Source organism: Pipra filicauda, unplaced genomic scaffold, assembly GCF_003945595.2.
Source record: "Pipra filicauda isolate LSUMZ 115617 unplaced genomic scaffold, ASM394559v2 scaffold356_size1356884_pilon, whole genome shotgun sequence".
Lineage (NCBI taxonomy): Eukaryota > Metazoa > Chordata > Aves > Passeriformes > Pipridae > Pipra > Pipra filicauda.
The window spans coordinates 341672-362322 of NW_024104483.1; the positions used below are offsets into that span (position 1 = coordinate 341672).

Below are 20651 nucleotides of genomic sequence, written 5' to 3' on the forward strand. Positions count from 1 at the left end.
CTTTTTTCAGGATTCACAGAGTTTTTCCTATACTTCTTTTGGAGCTTTTTATCAATAGATAACGATCACACAGATCTTAATTTTTAAATATTCAAATGTAACATTATTTTTGGTTTCTTAAACTGAAAAAAACTCCAAACAAATTAAATAAGTGGATTCTGCTAGTCTTTTCCTCTAAGCCATATATAACCATCAGACCTACCTTCTGCTTGGACTTTCTCTTTTCCTCATTCTCTCTAAGTCCCATTAATCTCTTTAACCCCTTTAGTTCATGCTGGGATTTACTTTTTTTGGAAGCATTTACTTGTTAATGTTTTTGCCAAGTCATGCTCTTTCTCCAGTCCCCCCTTCGTTCCCTTCCCAATCCTGTTTTATCTGATGGGCTCATAGCTGTTGTGTTTGTCTTTTCTTGAACTTCAGGTTTTATTTTAGTGGAAACGAATTTTCACTGTAAGTGAAGCACATAGGAAGGAAATGCCACAAAAATAAAGCCAAAAGGAGAGAAAGGTTAACTTCAAGTATTGGAAAAGAGAGTGTTCATGAGAGAAGCCTAAAACATTTAAGTTGCAATGAAGCCTGATAAAGATATTACTGGTGGTTTGGTAAGCTGCTGAAGTCTTGTTGCTTCAGATTTTTACAGTGTGGCAGTTATCCCAGTTTCAGATACTTAGAACAAAGTAGGCACACTCTGCTTTACCTTTGCTCAGTAATGAGACAAAAAGCACCTGGAGGGAAACTGTCCCTTCCAGGTTCAGTTTCTGAGTGAATGATGTGAGGTGTTCTGCCCTTGCTGCCCACTCCCAGAGAGGTTTCTGCAAGTCACAGCTATTGCTGTGATATAGTGAGAGAATTTTGTACTGCATTTCACATTGTCTTGTTTTTCTTTCCTAGAAAACTGATAATGGCATTGCCTTGTGGTCAGGGGGTATATAAAGCCATCTAGTCCACCTCCTAAAGTCGGACTTGGCCAAGATGTTAGAAATTATAGAGAGAGACTAATTGTGAAGGTCATCTGGATGTCTTCGTTGTCAGTCCTACTCTTTCCTTCGAGGGATTGCACTCGTGGTAGATAGCCGTGCACTCTAAGGTGCCTGTGTTCCAGAAGCAACCACTACGTTAACTAAAGATCTCTGTTGTAGCTTCTTCCTAGGATCATTTTTCTGAGGATATCTTCTAGAAGAATATCTTCTTTCCTAACAATTTGCCAAATTACTCCTGCTTGTATCAATATACAGATGTCTAATTTCAGTATTCCAGTTTTACCCATTAATTGTGCAGAAATCTCTGATGCAAGGTGATGTGTCAAGTTTTGTTATCTTTATTGTGTGTTTTAAAACCATCTCTCTTTAGAGCTGTTAGTGCAGTGCAAAGAACCTGATAGTATTACCATTGCTTTCTTCCCCTGCTACTGTTGCTTTCTTCCCCTGCTCTTCTGTCTTCAGCTGTATTTGTCAAATTTATACACAAGCCTGTGCTTTGGGTTAGTCATCCATTGTTCAGTTTTATCCAAGAAACTGTGTTCTCTTTTTCATTTATAAGTTTTTTTGCATTGTATATCTAATTATTAAAATTTCTTTCTTGACTGGTACATAGCAAAAAGCAGACCTTCACAAGATATGTTAAATACTCCATTAGATTGCAAGGTTCTACCAGCCTGGTTTGCTACCTAGGGACCTAGGTTTAGTTTGGGATTTTTTTGGCTATGAATTATGGAGCTGATGGCCAGTAGAAATGCTGAGCTGTGTAGCCCAAAGAGAGCAGAAAGTGAAAATTGTAAACTACAAAAAAACCCTCCCCAAAAAACCCCAAAAAACTGCTAGCCCTATGGCATAATCTGCTTCCAGCTTAAATAGCCTTGGACTTTGTGGTGGTAACGTTACAAGCAGACATTCTTGGAAAAAAAGAATACATCCATTAGATGAGGGATGTACTTTGCAGAGACCTGTGCAAACCTATTTTGTAGTACCCTGTAACTGTCAATGTGTACAATACAAATACCTCTAAGAGTTGTTATTGATGCACATTATGTTCATCGACTACATCACAAAGACTTGTGTTATTACAAGTAGCAAGAAAGAATGAGTGTCTACTGTACTAAACGAACAGGAGTGGATGCTTTAGGAAATACCCTACTAATAATCATAAAGTTGCTGCTGTAAAGTGGTAAATAAGAAAAGTCTTTGTGTGAAAATCAGGAAGTTTCAACCGTAGTTAGTGTTTAGGATGGCTTAAGATAAGAGAAAGAGCTAAAGTTTGAAGTCTAGTCTGCATGTCATAGGAAATATGCTTTTGGTTAGCCCATAGGGTAAAAAGTCTGACAATGGTCTTGTTCTCATTTATCATGACACCTTTATGTGATTAATTTGAATAATTTCAATGATTAATTCTGATAATTTAGGAATGCTTCTTACTATTTGTTAGTGTTGCCCTACATGGATGTGGGAGACTACTACAAATCAGAAATGGCCTGATTAAGCTTATTGTGCCGGCAAGAAACTGGGACAACTAGGCTACTCTTGCATTTTCTTACCAATTCAATCCTTTGTTCTGTCTTCTGAATGAATGAGACTACCTTGGGAAGGGAATATATATAGGGAGTACCTGCATTCCTGTTTGTTCTAGTCTACAGGAAAAGACACTGTTGAGTTTTACTTGACTGCTCAGTTGACTGAGACACCCAAGTCCATAGTGAATTTAGAATAAATACCTCAGAAACAAAACTCCTTGAATGAGAGTCTGTGGAAAAATATTTGTTGGGCTCCCACCTCTAGTTATGCTAGAGGTTTTTAGACCCTCATCAAACTTTCTATACTCCTTAGACCTTTGTGGGTAGATGATGATTTCCACAACAGAACAGTCCTGATTAGTGTATCCTGCTGTAATCCCCTCTGGCCTGCTAACAAAAATAGAAGCTTCTCTGAGTATTTCTATGTCTTCTTTCCCCTCTTCAATCTAAGAAAACTGAAAAATGTCCTTTTGGGATGGGAGTATGGGATGACTTTTTTGGGGGTAGCTCAGAGATTATGACAGGAACTATTAAGTTGGAGACTTTGTTTATTAACACCGAACTGTATTAGCGCTATGAAGATAAAGATCTCTAATATTGGTCAAGGATTTTGTGTCTTACTTATGTGGAGTGTATTTGTGTAGCTTTTCTTTTCAGCTAAAATTGTAGACAACTGTTAATTCAAATAGTACTCAAGTCCAAATAACACAGAAGTATTAATTTGCAACAGTACACTTTCACACTTATGAACTCAGGACACTGCTAGTAGTAATATTTGCAAATGAAAACTGCATAATTTGCTATTCCAATCTAATTTGGACCAATGTTTGATAATTTGCACTTCGTTTACTGTGCTGATATCCAGACTCAGAACTGATGCTTTTATAGATGTGAACTTGGGCTTCCAAGAGCAAACTGAGGATTCCAGACTTTAGTTCAGAACCTCCCCATTTGTAGTGGTCACATGTGGAGAGACCCATCAAGGAAGGGAAGTGATGAGAAGCTTCCTAAAATTCTTCTGAGTATGTTCGTTCTGTTCCCAAATGTAGGCATAGATACAGGAGGCTGTCATTAGTGTACCACGAACACACTGTTTCTGCCACTGAAGGATGATGCATTAGGGTAATTCTGTTTTTTGTAAGAAGCAGAGCTTAAAATAGAATGGTATGTAAGAATGAATCCTTTCTAAATATAAAGGCTTCTTTGTGTCATAATAAAGTACAGGGCTTTAAAAAGTTTTATTATTAATGTCCCTCATATATATTTTGTTCTTTTCATTGAGGTGGCCAACTTTATGATGTCTGGTTTTGTAAAAGCCTTTTTTTCTCCCCCACCTTCCCTCTTTTGTTACTATTTTCCATTTTGTCTCATTTTCTGGTCAGTTTTAATTTTCATTTCCAGTGTCTGATTTTTTAATATTTTTTAAATCTAAAGTATTTTATCTTCTTTTTGGGTCTATATTAATTCTCTGGAGTGCTGAACCTAAGAGAGGAGGTAGAGTGATCACCCTTGGCATACTTTATTGTAGACAAGTTGTTTGAACTGGTAACACTTGGAAAATGAAAGTGATGTATTTGTTTTGTTATTTCCATGGAAACAAGATATGTATAATGAGCTTCTGAAAACAAGTTACAAATATACACAAAGAAGCTGATTCTTTGAAGCAATTGGTTAATAGAAAGAAATTAGTTCATTTGAGGGGGTTATGGTTGGGGGCTTTTGTGGTGTGTTTTTTTTTTTAGTTTAGCTTCATGACCTCTGAAAAACTGGTATTAGGAAGGGTTTTCTGAATGTGAACAGGGTATTAAAAATGCTGGAAATAAACTGGGGGTATGATTGCCTTATGTGTTATGCAGTGTTCACAGTATTATAATTTTTCATACAATAGTTTGGGTTGGGAGAGGACCTTCTACAGGTCATCTAGTTGAACACCACTACCCCTGCCACCTCCCTCCCTCTCCCTAGTGAGCAGGGACATATTCCATGAGACCAGGTTGCTCAGAGCCCCATCCAGCCTGACCCTGAATGTTCAGGGGCATCTACCACCTCTCCGGACAACCCTCCTAAAAAAATTCTTCCTTATATCTAGTCTGAATCTTCCCTGTTTTAGTTGACAACATTACCTTGTCCTATCACAACCGGCCCTGCTAAAATCCCTGTCCCCATCTTTCTTATAAGACCTCTTTAGGTACTGAAAAGCTGCAATAAAGTCTCCTGGAGTTTTGTTTTATTCAGGCTGAACAACCCCAACTCTCTCAGCTTTTCCTCATGGCAGGTGTTACTTCCCTTTCATTTTCGTAGCCCTCCTTTGGACCTACTCTAACAGTTCCATGTCATTCTCATGTTGGGGGCCCCAGAGCTGGATGCAGTGCTCCAGAGGGGCAGAATCACATCCCTTGACCTGCTTGTCACTCTGCTTTTGGTGCACCCCAGGGTATGGTTGGCCCTGTGGGCTGTGAGCAAACATTGCCGGCTCATGTCCAATTTTCCATCTAATAGTACTTTGAAGTCACTATCCATAGGGTGTTTTTATGGACCTGAAGGGGGCTGATCCTGTGGCTTAAGAGTGTGTAAATTGAGGTTTGTTGAGAGACTTCCTCTGTCATTTCTACCTAGTCTGTTTTCTCCTATACATTCAACCCATGACTGTAGACAGAAGAGAGGGTAATAGCATGCTGTCCTGATTAACAATAATGATGACAGCAACTGCTCAGGGGTGCAGGATTGCTACTTGGTAATTTAGATGCTGGTGCATAGCACATGTTCCATACCTGACCAAAAAAAAAGGCCAGAACACATGACTTAATCAAGAGTTATGTTCCTAGGGTTTTCCACAAGACTTGATGTATGATGCAACTGTAGAGTTTTTGAGTTAATTATGGTGATGTACAAGTGGGTTTGATAATATTGTGATAGATGGGGGGGAGAGTGGGGATATTTTTGGAGTTTAGAAAAAGATAATGAATTTCAAAATCAAAGCTACTTTATTTAGAAAACTTGGGATATAGTTGCAAAAATTCCTTTACTTTCAGTCCTGTTTCTAGTGTAATTCCAGTTAATGTTGTTTTCTGGTAAAGAATATCAGCCAGAGTGCACATTTCTTTTTCTTTTGAAGTCCAGCTGTAATACTACATTGGTCACATATGTGTCCAATTTGTTGGTAACACCTTAAGTTGGAGGGAAAAAACCCCTCATTTCCTTGCCCCATGCAAGTGACAGGGAAAAGACCAAATGTGAGAGATAGGTATACCTGTGTTTTGGACCAGATGTTCTTTATTCCTCTCAGCAGCCTTATTTATGTATTTGTCCTTTTAATTAAAAAACCCCAAACACACTCTTCTACTAATAAGTGTGCAACCAAAAATTCTTCATGTGTTAATAAAACCCTGAGATCAGTTCAGTTGGTTAGAGCATGCTGCTAATGATGCCAACATTGTGGGTTTGATCCCTGTATGGGCCCTTCACTTAAGAGTTGGACTCGATGGTTCTTGTGGGTCCCTTTCAACTCAGAATATTCCGTGAAAAATAAAAGAGTCAGCTTGAATTTCAGCACGTTTTGCTGAAAGTGATCATTCTCTTTTCTCTTGTGATGATCCTGACTGATGATCCAAGCTAAATCTATGTGCCACAGAAAATTACCTTTGAAACGTCTATATGGTAGACTTGGCCATAAATCTGTAGAGAACAAGGGACTTAGGGTGTTGTTATGCTGAAGTTTCGCAGTGATTGCTGGTGCTGTCTTTTTCTAAATGAGAGACAAACCAAAATGAAGTCTTGACCTCTTGAGCTGGTTAAAAGTTCTTGTATGTGTTTCATCAGAAGCGGGATGTTAATCCTATTAATGAAAATCCTGGAGAAATTCCAAGTAGTTAATTGCAGTTTATTTCATGTGTCTTTCTGATTAATGAAATACTGGATTATATTCTGCATTTTTACTGTTGTGATGTTCTTGTTATGTAAAGCATTCTGTTAGTGTTGAATTTTATTGTGAATAACCAATTTCTCCTTATTTTGAAAGCCTGGGATAAAATTTTGTTTTGTGTTTAATTAATTGAAGTAGGAGTCGCTTCTAAGTAGGAATCATTTCTGGTGGTCTCTAAACCAGAAATCTCACTTCTTTTCATCAATGGAGGCACCCTTCAGCTGACAGGGACTTGACCACAGAAGGTGTCAAAGAGAAGATCAAAGATAAATCGATGACAGATAGTTGAATTGCTCTTCACAGTGGCCTTTTTGACACTTGAAATAAAATTAGATTTCTATGCATAGTTTTTCTAGCCCACTATTTCTGTTGCCAGTGTACACTGTCTCTATCCTAGCATCTATTGTTTATTCCTACATAAACAGCTGTCACTGTTGAAAGGACTGGTCTGGGTTGTGTGGTGGTGGCTGTTTTTTTTTTTTCTGAAAAAAAAAATTTTTGCTTGAAATGCTCTCTAAATTGGCATAAAAAGAAATGCTCAAGCAGCATGTGTAGTAGCATGTCTCCCAGCAACATGGACTCTCCAATATTACTTTGACTTTGAGGGTTTTGTAATGTTGTAAACATTTTCTGCTTTTAAAGATGGTCCTATTTAAGATTATATCAGTGTAAGTATCAAAACATCTTTTTGAAAATGTTTCTATTAAATTTTAGCTTAAAACATATGGCAAAATTTTGGGGTATAAAGTCTTATCCAAAAGATCAGGGAATCTGTAATTTACTAATACAGGAACAGGTGCAGTTTGTGTCTACTGTAATTCATAGAAAAGAAAAAATAGGAGTTTTTTTAATGGTGAGTAAATTCACTAATGCTGTGGCCTCATACCTGAATTTTAAAATGATGAGCACTAAATATAGTTCTGTATTAGGGAATAGAATGGACCAGTGTGTACTCCATAACATTATCTCCTGCCTAAACTGAATATTTAAAAATTCTAGAAAACAGACATGTATTAACCTGCTTTGGCTTAAACACATCTCTGTAGTGAATGCTGAGTTTCTTTGAGTTCCATCAGTTGAACCCTTTGGTCTGGCAGGCCAAAAAAGATCTGTGGGAATGACAGTATAAATTGGTGTTTGTAAAGTGTGAATTTCCTGTTGGTCAGATTTTGCACCATACACCGCTATAGCAAAATCCTCTCCACTAAAAGTAAATGTAAACAAGTAATTTACTAATGTGGAAGTATGGTCTTCCTATTAGAGATAACAACAGCAAGTATTCAGCTCTGAATTTCTGGGGGCTTTATGAGTTTATCAGACTGCTATTGTGTTTTCCGTGCACCTGTGAATGTTTTTTGACAATGATGGTCTAAGAAACAAAACAGGTATTGAATTTAAATGTGTCATTTAAAACATTTGTCAGTCTTTAAGACAGGAGGAATTTCAAGTTTTTAAATGCTTTTCAATAGTTTGCTTTACGCAGTAGCATTATTCTTAATTTACTTGTGAATACATGAATTGTGATCTCTGAATAATATGATAAACAGTTATTCAAAGAGGAATAAAAACCAGTAAATAACAAGACTCATGTGAGATTCTTCAGTTATTGTCGTATGCATGCAGGCTTTACATGTGATCAACCAAATGAGGCTATACTTGACTTGATGAGCTGCAGGCATTTTAACAGCAGATCATGTCCCTCTGCTTCCTCTTTATTTCTGAATGTTCATCAAGGGAAGTTTCTGAAGTGTTGTCCTATTGATGTACATAAAAAACAAAAGTGATGTTCCTAGGATATGTTTTATTTGATGCCATAAATAGGCTGCATGGGTCTTCCTGTTCTGTTGCAGTTTTATGTTGTTCACTGTGGTAAACCAAAGCCATTCTGCTATTCTTGGAATGTTTTTTATGCTCTCTTGTAATTTCTTTCAATTGCTGTTTGTTTCAACAGGGGAAAGTCCCTCAGAACAATTACTTTTGATCAGTTTAAGGAAGCTCTTCAAGAACTCGCCAAGAAGCGATTTAAAGGCAAGAGTGAAGAGGAGGCACTTCAAGAAATGTATAAACTAATTGAAGGAAAAGGCCCAGTTATATCTGGAGTAACGGTATGTTACTGATCTGATGGACAGACTGTTTCTACCTGTCCTTTGTTCCACTGCAGTGTTGTTGTATTCACCTGCTTCCCTTTACAATCCACAAATCCAATTCCTCTGGAAGCCCACAGGCAACAACTACTGCGAGCAAAGATTATGCAACAGCTGAGTATTGCACTGCTATGTATTCTTGTGTGGCACTGTCATTGCTTCTGCTCAGAATTGTAGTACCACCTAGCAGCACTGTCAGGAAACTTCTGAGCTCTTGTGTATGATTAGAACAAAGAAATGTTCATGAGGGGGGTGTATAAAATCAAAGAGAGTAGAAGGAAATTAAATTTAGAACCTCATTAAACAGTTCTAAGATGTTGTGTGAAATGCCAAAGACTAAAGACATCATAAAATACATTTAATTGCATCATGTGAATCCCAGAACACTGGAAATCTGAGAAAAATTATCATATGGTCTTTTTCTTTTTTTGTTTATTCCAAGTCTGTCAGAACTATAATGTTCTTTCTTTTTCATTTTAAAGTATTGGTATTAAGCTTTATGTTTGAAAAGGAAGTTATAAAACCTACTCTACATAAGTTTGGTTGTCCTTTTAAATGCTCAGGCTAGGCAAGCTTTTAGCCTGTAGGACATACTGGAGTGTTTACCATCAGCTTGAATAGTTCTGTCAGTTTAGTTCATCTGCTTAAAATTTGTGATCCTCCTGAATTTTGGCTTTAGAATGGTGAATGAAAATATAATCTTTCCAGAAATCTGTTCTGTACAAATGATCCGTGTAAATGTCAAGTGGAAAGATCTCTTTTGAGTTATAGATTTGGTTCAAGTTCCAGACAGAAAACTTAACTGTGACTACTGACACATTAATCTAAACATATTAGGGAAGGAGTTGAAAGCATGATTAAGTGAAGCTTGTGGATAAGAATACTTCAGCAGCATGTGGGAATTTTTGTGTCTTAGCTTCTTATTTTTTGTACTGGGTATTTTGGGGAGGCAGTTAGGGGAGGGCTTATGTCTGTACTGAGTGGCAACACTGCTTCAACAGGACAGCTGGAAAATTTACCTTCGTATGAGGATTTTAGTGTATGTTGTGATAGAAGGTGGTTTTTTTCTTTTTCTGTTTATTATTTTTCTTTTTCCTTCGGAATGTTATGGAATTACAGAAATCCCTGTTTGATGTGGTTGAGAAGGCTCAGCGGCCAGACAGTGAAACCGAGTGAATTTTGGGCTGCTTTCTAATGTGCAACAGAAGACGTATGGTTGGCTTGGTCACACAGGAAGAAAAACAACAGAAAGTTATAGGGGTTAATGAACCTGGTAGCTTTATTAGCTCATTCGATCTGTCAATAAAATATACAGTGCAGGTCATGTAACTTTGACAGCTTATAATCAGACATGTAAATGAAGTCTAGGGCCTTTTAGTTATCCTCACTTCTACCCAAAGGTTACAAGAGCAAGACTGAGGTTCTTTCTTTTTCTGTACTAAAAGCTATGTGCCATAACAATATTGAATGCATTTCTACACTTCCTGTGGAACAGATACTTGCTTTGGTCATTGCTCGCTCTTAAAATGAAACCGGTTGAACTTCAGTGTATATTCATCAGGGTCCCTGACATAGAAATGCAGAATAATTTCAACTGCAAGAGACCTGGGTTGATGTCATTCAAACCTGCTGACAGGATGGCAAACTTCAAATCCAGATCAGGGTATTTGGGGCTCAATCCAGTCACATTTACTGTGAGAGTAGTGTGGGTGGCAGGGCAGTACAGCAGTGACAGCACTTTAAAAGCTAGGTGATGGGTGCTTAGGGTAATGGTGATGTGGGCAAGATCGAATTCTCACAAAAATGGACCTGTTAGGGAAAGAGCAGGGAAGCCAGAGTGCAGCCCACAGAGTGTGGTAAATGAGACAAAACAGGTGTTGCAGCAGAAGTGCAAAGAGGCCTAGAAATTCCACTTAAGGCTATGTGGATCTGCTTGAAGACTCTACAGTGGTAGTCTGAAAAAGCTGCAGGATATACTGCCCAGCACATGGACATCCATTAGTAGAAGTCTATAGGACTGCCATTAGCACATCAGAGTCCTTGGCTCTATAGGAAGGAGTCCTATATCCACGTCCTGTGCTTCAGAGCTCCTGTGTCTTCCTGGAGGTCATGGCAGTGGTTGCCTCTCTTGTGGGAAATGTGCTGTGGTCAAGACCCTGAGGCTCCAGATTGACGGGAAAGATGAAGAGAAGACTGACATTGTATTTGTGGAAAACTCAACGTACACAAGGTGAGGAAGGAGTGACAGCTAGAGGAGACCAAGTGGATGGAGACTATGGAGATAGAGAAGGCTGGGAGCTTGTGACTTCTGGCAGCAGTCGCAGATCTATTCCACCTACAATTCTCCAATTTCAGAATACATATAGTATTCTAGGCACTGGTGAGTATCAACAAGACCCATCAAAGTCAACTGAGCCTGAACTTAGTGTTCACACAAAAGGGAAAAAATGAGTGATAGTGCCAACCAACACTATCTCACTATGGGGACAGACAGGTTCTTTTAAGGATCCTTGGTGGAATGAGAACTGGCCACAGGTTTGTAGTTATAATTAGAGCATTATTACTATAGAAAGATTTTTTTCATTACACTTAATTTCTAGCAATTAGGATAGCTTTCATATTATTACCTAAATTGCAGTTACCTATACTTTTCAGTCACCTGAACACTCTGCAGATCAGGTCAAATTCTTAATAATCAGTGTACAATATAATCATCATAATCTGGACTCTAACTTTAAAAAGTATGTAAGAAGAACAATGACAGAGGGAGTGTCATGATTGTCTAGCCTACAGTGAGGTTCCCCCCACTCTGTTTCCTCTTCTACTGAGGTGTGAGTGTCCCCTGTAGAAGGACAAAAGCCTTAGCAGTCTGTCTGCTCTAGGATCTGCTTCAAAAACCTTTTGGATAAGCTGATCTATTTGTACCTCTCAGTCTGGGCCTTTGGTCTATACAATTTCCTCAAGTTAGTGGATTCTGAAGGGGCTGCCAGACAATCAGTATGCAAGAATTTTGGCTGCAGGTGGCAGAAGGTTGCAGGTGATAATGACTGCATGATGATATTTATCTCTTCCAGTCCATTGAGTACTGCCTACAGCAGTGCTAATGGTGCTGCTCCCATCATATATCAGGCCTTAGCATGAGCTGTGTGTTAGCCAAAATCTGAAAAGGAGTTGAGTGAACAGTCATGGGAGGCATCCCTGACTACCGAGGGATCACGACTTTTGCCATCCTGAATATGAGCATCTCGTACACTATTACACTTCCTTGTTCTGTAATGGGTGTCACCATACTCTGGCAACAGTGCTGTACCAGGTGTCAGAAGCAATGGGTACCCGGCACAGGTAGTTACTGAAGATTCCTCTTGTCGATGATCAGGGCATGTATTTTCTCATCTCACCTGATGTCTCAGGAGTTTTATTGCTTGGTGGATGCCAGGATCTGAGATTGTTGCAGATGCACTCACAAGATTTGTTCAGCCTTCTAACATGGACCTCTTTGTTGTGGGTACCAGGAGTACTGCTCTGGAGGTAACCTGGAGCATATAAAGAGAGACTACAGAAGTCAAGGGATGAGGGTGTAGAGGGGGGAGCTCTGATCTTATCTTCCCCAGTCCAGGGAGGAGAATTGGACTGTATAGTATGGCTTGTGTTGAAGAGGAGGCTTTGGCTTCTGTGGCCAGAGGAATGAGGCCTACTGAGCAGGGATGGAATAACTCTACCGAAGTGTAGTATCTTAGCAAACTAGATTTACTAATCTGCTGGGAAGATTATTAGACTGGGTATGGAAGGTTACCATAATCTGAAGATAAAAGATCATAAGGGGCAGAGCAGGTATGTCTAGGTGACAGTCCTGACAAAGAGGCTCTTACCCATCTGTAAATGCAGCAGGACACGGGGCCCATCTCAAATGCCTGCACACAAAAGCAAATAGCATGGGAAAAGCAGGACAAATTACTAACCTCACTGAGATTCTGCAAGTGTGGTAAGACAGCTCTCCTGGCTGGAGTGCTGCACTGGATGAATAGAGGCCCTTCAGGAAATACAGAGGGAAAATGAGGAAGAGGGACTGTGATCTATGTAAAGGTTTATCTTGATAGCATCTGGCTTTGGAACAAATCTCATTAAAGACTGGTTATAACATTAAATTCAAGGATTCAGCAACACACCCATTGAAAAAAAGATTACTCTGTGCTATCTTCCCTATTCTGTTTTGTCTTCACTATCAGTAAGAATGTAAAACTCCTCAGAGAAGTGTTAACACATTGTTTTCAATTTTGTGGAAGGTCGTGTTAATCAGACTGTTAGATCCCATGATTTGTAGTGGCTTGGAGTGTTGAAATGCTGGAGAGCTGGAGTTGAGGGCTAATCTTAGAGGGAAGGGCTAGGGTTAGGGTTGGCTTGCTTCTGTGTGTGTGTGTGTCTGTGCATGTGCTAAAATGAAGGAACATGAATGAAATCCCAGTTTTTCTTTGAACCTTGATCTCTCTTTCTGACTTTGTGCAGATTTTTACTGCATGTGTATGTATTCCCATGAATTTAAAACCAAAATAAATATAATTTTGGTATGGAGCTCTGGTATAATTCCTCCTCCCCTCAAAAGGAAAACCTTTCCCTTTGAGATTTTTTCCCCCATTTCATAGTCAGCTTTAGGTTCTCATTTTTGCAAAGGTTGTAGATGTTAGCAGCAGATCAGTAATTTTCAAGACCTTGCTAAGATTATGAGTTTTGGTGCTGATTCCTAAGGATCTGAGAACATGTTAATTACATAAAGAAATCTCCATGGCAACTTTTTCTAGGAAGACATGCTGTTAGATACTGAAGTTTTATGGTTGAAGGAGAAAATGCAGGAAGCCATTCAGTTTCTGTGAAGAACTGAGGAGGGGTATCTATCAGAGTGTAGCCAGTAGTGGTATCTGTCAGAGCGTAGCCAGGAATACCATGGAGGTATTCCATCTGAGGATGTGTACCCTTCTGGTGAGGAGTAACAAGAGCACCTCACCTCCTGCCTATCGCCAGCAGTTTTGGCAGTGCAGGTGCTCGCAACACTGGTTACTAAAAAGACACAGTGCCTCAGGCAGGAAGGGAAAGTTTCTGTACTATTTTATTTGTGCCTGATATTTGTAATTCAGGCACAGAAACCTCAGAAAACCTAACTGCAGGGTTTAGCATCAAGGCAGTAAGTTTCTGCCTAAGCTGTGGAACAGCTTTAAATCAAACCTGAATCTTTGTGAGTGGTGGCAAGCAGTGGAAAATATCCTCAGGCAAAATTGTTTCAGTGGAGCCACGAGTTCATTGTGAAAACCAATGCACTCCATGTCTGTTTTGAACGTTTGATATTCCTGGAGTCCAGTAGCTTTTCTTGCTGCTTTTACTTCCCAGTAATTGGTTCTGGAGATCCTTTTGGGAATGGTGCCATGTTCTGCGCAGAGCCCCACGGCACACAGGTATTGAGAGCTTGGCAGGGGCTGTGCTGGCTGCTGAAAGGAGAACTGTGCAGCTGCAAGTGTGTGGTGCTGCACTGACCTGCTTGTCCAGCAAGGTGGATGCTCCAGCTTCCTTGGCATTCACTTGGTGCTTCAAACTATGTGCTTTGTAAAAGGGATGGCAATGCACGCTGACAGCAATTGGAGGACACTACCTTAGCAGCACCGAATCGTCTTCCTTCTTCTTTGCCTCACCTTTGTTCTGGAAGGAAGAGTCCTGAAAGTGTGGGAAATCTTGTATTCTTACACCGTTAGCTTATTTTCATGATTGTAGCACTAGCTTCATAGGATGCTTCTAGACTTTTGACACAAAATTTGAGTTAGAGGTTCTGTTGCGTCCACAAAATGCATGCTGACTTAATTGTATTGATCCTGTTTTTCTGCTGCAAACAAGCCAAGACAGTGCAGCAGCAGGGCTTTCAGTGAATCTGTTTTTCTTCAGCAAACTGCTATCTTCTTCCGCAGTAGTGTAGACAAAATCCATGGTTTTGGTTTCTGTGCTCTCATTTCCTTTTTACTGTAGTTCCTTTTGATTTCCTAAGCATTGATAGTTCGTCTCTAATACTGATTCACATTCTTGAAACTGATGAAATGGGTTGTGTAAAGTGCTCTTTGATTCATCAGTTATCTTGAGGTAGAAGGCAAAATTTGCCCAAGTTTGCAGAGTTGTCTTTCACGAGAAAGGGACAAGGGAGGAATGTGGTACTGCTGTTAAAGTTTTCAGGGTGTAAAGACTCTGCAGCTTTCACTTCCTGTCTTTGATCTGAGGGCTGTTCTAGACAGACAGAAGTTGGAACATAATTTGAATGATTTGGATAATTTGGATGAGATGTTGGATTTTTTTGTTTTGTTTATTTACCTGCAGTATGGTCAAACACTGGAAAAATTTGCTGAGAGAGGCTGTGGAACCCTTGTCTTTGGAGGTGTTCACGACTTGACTGGAGAAGTTTCTATACAAGTTTTTTTGATTCTTACTATGAGCAGGGCTTTATGCTAGATAAAGACTCATATTCAGAGGTTCTTTCCAACCTAAATTGATTGATCAATGACTTTGTGATTTTAAGTTTCAATACTCCTTAGGGACATAGTGTCCCCCACTCTTTCTATGCTTTAGCAATGACAGTAGTGAAAAATCTTTTCTCATGTGTCATGTGTCTTCCAAATCATACCTATTATTGTTTACTTCTGAACTGTAATATTACCCCTCTGTCGAGGACAGGAATAAAATTTGCCTCTCCTTTTTTTCTTCTGAGTCTGAATAAACACCCTTCTGTCATCTTTTCCATGTGTGCCGCATGCTCCAAGGCCCTTGCTGTCTTAGCAGCACATTTCTGTAGACAGTGACACAAGGTGACGGAAAATACTGAATTGCTAAGAAAAAATGCATGATTGCTTTAAATTAGCAAATCTACTGGTCCAAGTAAAATGGCTTCTTATTTTCCCCATAGCTGGTCCTGAGGCTGTGGCCTGTTATGATCTTCTCAGTGAGATTTTAGTGTGTGAGGAGTTTCAGTTAAATGAGGCGAGAGACATATGTACCTTTCCTGACTCAACTGAGATATTTTCGTGAACTTGGAGGTCATGTGACCACATCTTTGGTTGGAAACTGACAGCGAAGGAGCAAAAGCCATTTTTAAAATATTTTTTTTAAGATTTGGGGGAGCACAGTGGCCCAGAGCAAGATACCAGTAAAAAAAAAGTTTGATGAATAAACATGTCTTCTGTCAGTGATCTCTTCTTTTGATAGAGTCCAAGACACTGAAACTATAGCTGCTGGCTTGTGTTAATGGAAATAACAGTGAAGAGAAGAATGGTTGATCTTGGAGAACAGAGAAGTCTTGCTATTTTTGGAAAATTCCTTTGGTTGATTCACTGTATAAACTCATTTTGGAACATTTAATGATTGTATGTGATTCTGTTTTGCTAAGTAAATCTTTTCTCTTAGGAGAAAGTTTAAAAAAAAAAAGTTCATGTGCATCTTCTGTGATATGAAAACTTTGGTTAACTGTATGAATGAGAATGAAAATGCTGGCTTCTGTGATCTCAACAGAAAGGAAGGGAGGAGGTTGGCCTGAAGGAATTTATTACCTTTAGAATAATGTAACTAGAGAGATTATATAACTTACTCTAGAAGGTAAACAGTTCAAGCTATTGCATTATGACAAGACAGAATCATTTGTGTGCAATTCATTGTGAAAAAGAAGAAAGAGCAGTGACCTGCTAACATGGAAACTGTCTTCATCCAGCCTTCTGTGCTCTTCACTATATTTCTTCCTACATTCCTCCTCACTGAGGAGGGATGGTCAGCTTTCCCACTCCCCTTTTTTTATTTGCCTCCCAGTACCATTGTGCAGTTAATAATGAGCAGATGGGTTGCACAGAAGAATGAGCTCACAGCTACCCTTTTAATTTTTTTGCCTTTTTCTCAACTTCCAGTTTAGTCTGCGTAGTTGGTTTTGTTGTTCAGAAACAGAAAAGGGATTTTGATAAAAAGAGTTGATTGCACATTCACTTCATAAAGGCAGTTCACTAAAAAGAAGTTATCAACTCGTAGAGGAATCTTTATGAATAAACTTCTAACCTTAGGACACTGAAAGTAATGGAACAGCTTATCCTAGAAATAATTTCCAGGCACATGAAGGACGAGAAAGTCATCAGGAGTAATCAGCATGGCTTTGCCAAGGGAAGGTCATGCTTGACCAACCTGGTAAACTTCTACAATTAAATGACTGGCCCAGTACATAAGGGGAGTGGATAGTGTCTACCTGGACTTCAGTAAGGCCTTTGATATGGTCTCTCATAAGAGTCTCACAGCCCCTCAAGCTGGTGCTGTTAGTGGTTGGATGGGCTGACAGTGAGGTGGATTGAAAATTGTCTGAATGACTGGGCCCTGAGGGTAGTGATGAACAGTGCAAAGTATAATTGGCAGCTGGAAATTAGTGGTGTACCCCTGCGGACCATACTGAGTCCAGTCTCATTTAACATCTTCATTAATCATCTGCATGTTAGGGCAGAGAGTACTCTCAGCAAGTTGGCTGATGACACAAAGTTGGGAGGAGTGGCTGATAGGTCATGCAGATGTTGCCATACAGAGGGACCCAACAGGGTGGAGAAATGGGCTGACAGGAAGTCTCAGCAAGCTCAACAAGGAGATTTTCAAAGTCTTGCACCTGGTGAGTATCAAGCCCCCACACCAGTACATGCTGAGAGCCACCCAGCTGGAAAGCAGCTTGGTAGAACAGGACCTAGGGGTCCCGGTGAACACCAATTTGAATGTGAACCAGAGAGGTGGTCTTGCCACATGGAAGGCTACTGGTATCGTGGGCTGCGTTAGAAGTATTGACATGCAAACAGAGGGAGGTATTCCTTCCTCTCTGCTCAGCACTGGTGATGTCTCATCTGGAGTGCTGCGTTCAGCTCTAGGCTCCCCAGTAGAAGACTGATGTGGAGCTACTGGAGAGAGTCCAGCAAGGGACCATAAAGATGATGAAGGGACTGGAGTATCTCTCCTATGAGGAAAGGCTGAGAGCTGGGAGTATCTGACCTGGAGAAGAGAAGGCTCAAGGGTGAATCTCATCCATACTTGAAAGGAGGGTGCAAAAGAAGATGGAACCAGACTCTTTTTCAGTAGTGCCCAGTGACAGGACGAGAGGTGATGGGCACAAACTGAAACATGGGAGATTCTGTTGAAACATCCAGAAACACTCTTTCACTGTGAAGGTGACCAAGCACTGTCACAGATTGCCCAGGGAATTTCTTGTGTCTCATCCTTGGATATATGCAAAAGCTGTCTGGACATGCTCATGGACAACTGTCTCTAGGTGAGGGTTGGGAGTTTGGGCCAGATGACCTTTGGAGATCTCTTCCAGCTTAAACGTTTCTATGATTCTGTAATATACAGTACCATCAGTGCTTCTGGTTGAGGAGTACAAGATGGATATGAAGTTGTTGTGTATTCTACTCTGTATTTACAAAGGCTTTTTTGAATGAAAGCATCTTAAAAGGATGCTTATATTGCACTTGGCCTTTCTGTGTAATGTTCACACAACCTTAAAGAGAAAGTAGTATTTTCTTTTTAATGGATATGCATTCGGCATAAGAATGATGAAAACAAAGAAGAAAAATGAGAAATGGGGTGTTCTGCATAGCCTTGTAGTGGCATCTCATTATCTCTGATCTTTTATAGATGATAGATGTATCAGTTCAGGGAGTGAGCGGATAATGTGCAAGGAATTAAAATTGCTTGAATTTTGTATTGTTGGAAACAAAGTGAGCCTCCCATTTCATAGAAATTTTGCCAACAGCAAACCAACAGGAATTGCCATCTTTCAATTGTAATATTCCATCACATATGGGAAGGGGCACACCAGTAATTTTCCATGCAACTTAGGAAAAGGCTACAGTTTTTACTGAGTAAAAATCAATTATGAGATAGAATATTTGCCTTGCAACTACTGCCTTAATATTCATTTCACACATTGTGGCTCCTGTGATGCGGGAAGCCTTCTGATCCATCTTGGGCTGAAAGACAACAGGATGCAGGATCACATCAGTTTTTACTCTGGATTTGTACTCTCCCTGTGCTGGGGCTTTAGGTTTTGTTTAACTGTTTTATGGGACAAAAAGATCATATTTTTTAATCTGTCAAGCTGTTGTCAACCCTCAGTTTTCTTTGTTGGTCTGAAATATGTTACTGCTTTCCTAGGAGACTAATAGGAAACATAAAGGCTTTTGTGGCATACTGCAGACTCATTACTATCATCTTGTTGATAGCAACAAGATGGTGATACACCTTGATTTTCTGATAAGTATCTGTGTTATGGTTTTATTAGAATGCAGGTGTCTTGATATAAACAGCACATTTCTCAAGTTTACCACTGGGAATGGTATCTTGGGAATAGTTTCCTGGGAACATCCCTCCTTATTGACATGGGACATTGTTTTAATCCTTGTTTGACTGTTTCTTCTTACATGTTAATATGTATGCATTTCCTTTCATATTACGCTCACATAGGTTTTATTATGTATGTTACCAGATATGTAACTGTACAAAAATTCTCATGCATTTTTATTGTAATTTGTGTATTGAGGCACAAATTGAGGTATTACATACCTTTTGCTCCATGCCTTTGAAATAAAGGAGCAGAAGCTGTAGTCTTTCTTTTTGAAATGGTAATTAAACTTAACACATATTTATTTTCCTTGTATTTAAATACCACTACTGTACAGAAAATCAGTTTTACCTAGATGTGCACATACTGTATTGTCCCATCTAGAGAGAACTCTCAGAAACTCTGGTTGAATGCCTTTTCCTTTGCCAAATTAATTCTCAGGACAGATTGCTGTTCTTAGAATTTGTAATGGTAAGTTTAATTACTATTTGAAAAATTGCCTGTAAGTGTAGAAGACCTTTTTCAGAAGAGTTATTCAAGGAGGGGGGAATTTATGTCACTCAAGGAAGCTTTGCTGCCTGGGACAGAACATCTTCCCATTGACAGTTTGATGTTTTTTCTTCTCTTGCCTTACAGAGAGGTTAACTCCCTGAAAAGATAAAATTCTTACAGACAACATTGGAGGCCCTGCGAGGGGGAGGCAGGCAAGCCTCTGAAAAGGCCTAGAGAGGAAAAAGCAGCACATTTTTTCATGCCCACTGTAGATAGCACCATCATGTCAGTGTTCTTGGCTTTCAGAAATAAATATTCCTAAATCCTTCTGCTGCTGGTATCTGGGATACCTGCGTACAATTTTCTCTCACATTGCCCTTGGATATAATTTGAATATTTGAATATTACTTTTGTCTTTCATTTAGAGTCTTCCTGGTTATAAAGTGCTACCAAGTCAATGTGAACAAGAAAACTGTATGTTTTAAGAGCTAGCTGTGTTGGTTTACTTTTTCTGTATTGATGGAGCCAGGCTTTTGTGCTTCAATGTTGACATAATGGATTTTGAACATGGCTGTTTCCTATGACTTCTTCATATCTTTGGTGCTTAGAACTTTATTATTAATCAGAAGTATCTCATACTCAAAGTCTCTTCCAAAAGGTTTTGATATAATTTGTGTTATTTTCTTCTTTGCTATATGATTATTGTCATTGTATGTAATGGCAAGAAACAAATATTTTTGTCTCCTTTTGCTGGAAATGAGTATTTACATAGTCTTTACCATTAGCAAATATTTAAGTGTTGGTTACATGTACAAATATCTGTATTAAGAATAATTGATTTCTGATGCGTGTTTTTGTTTTGTTTCTTTAATAGAAAACCGTTTCATCTCCAACTGTATCACGCCTTACAGATACTTCAAAATTCACGGGTTCTCACAAAGAGAGATTTGATGCCAGTGGGAAAGGAAAAGGCAGAGCTGGCCGAGAAGATCTGGTGGATAACTCAGGATATGTATCTGGTTATAAGCATGCAGGCACATACGATCATAAAGTACAAGGAAACAAGTAAGGCTGAGGGTTTACAACACAGAGGGGGATAGAGTATATATTTGTAAGAATGATGTTATGAATCCCACATTTTGGTTATTGTGAATGTTGAGACTATATTGTCAAGAAGTTGTCTTCAGGAACTGGAACTGATTTCAACATCTG

At 39.3% G+C, this 20651-nt stretch overlaps 1 protein-coding gene across 2 annotated transcripts in view; it reads left to right on the plus strand.

Annotated features, from left to right (window-relative positions):
• LOC114001845 (tubulin polymerization promoting protein) overlaps positions 1 to 20651 on the plus strand; it is a 71957-nt gene that overhangs the window by 32166 nt on the left and 19140 nt on the right. For both annotated transcript variants that reach the window (XM_027747382.2, XM_039384453.1), the window contains exons 3-4: positions 8380 to 8533; positions 20314 to 20504. In XM_027747382.2, coding sequence (XP_027603183.2) covers positions 8380 to 8533; positions 20314 to 20504 — 345 coding nt within the window. The remainder of the gene's footprint in view (positions 1 to 8379; positions 8534 to 20313; positions 20505 to 20651) is intronic.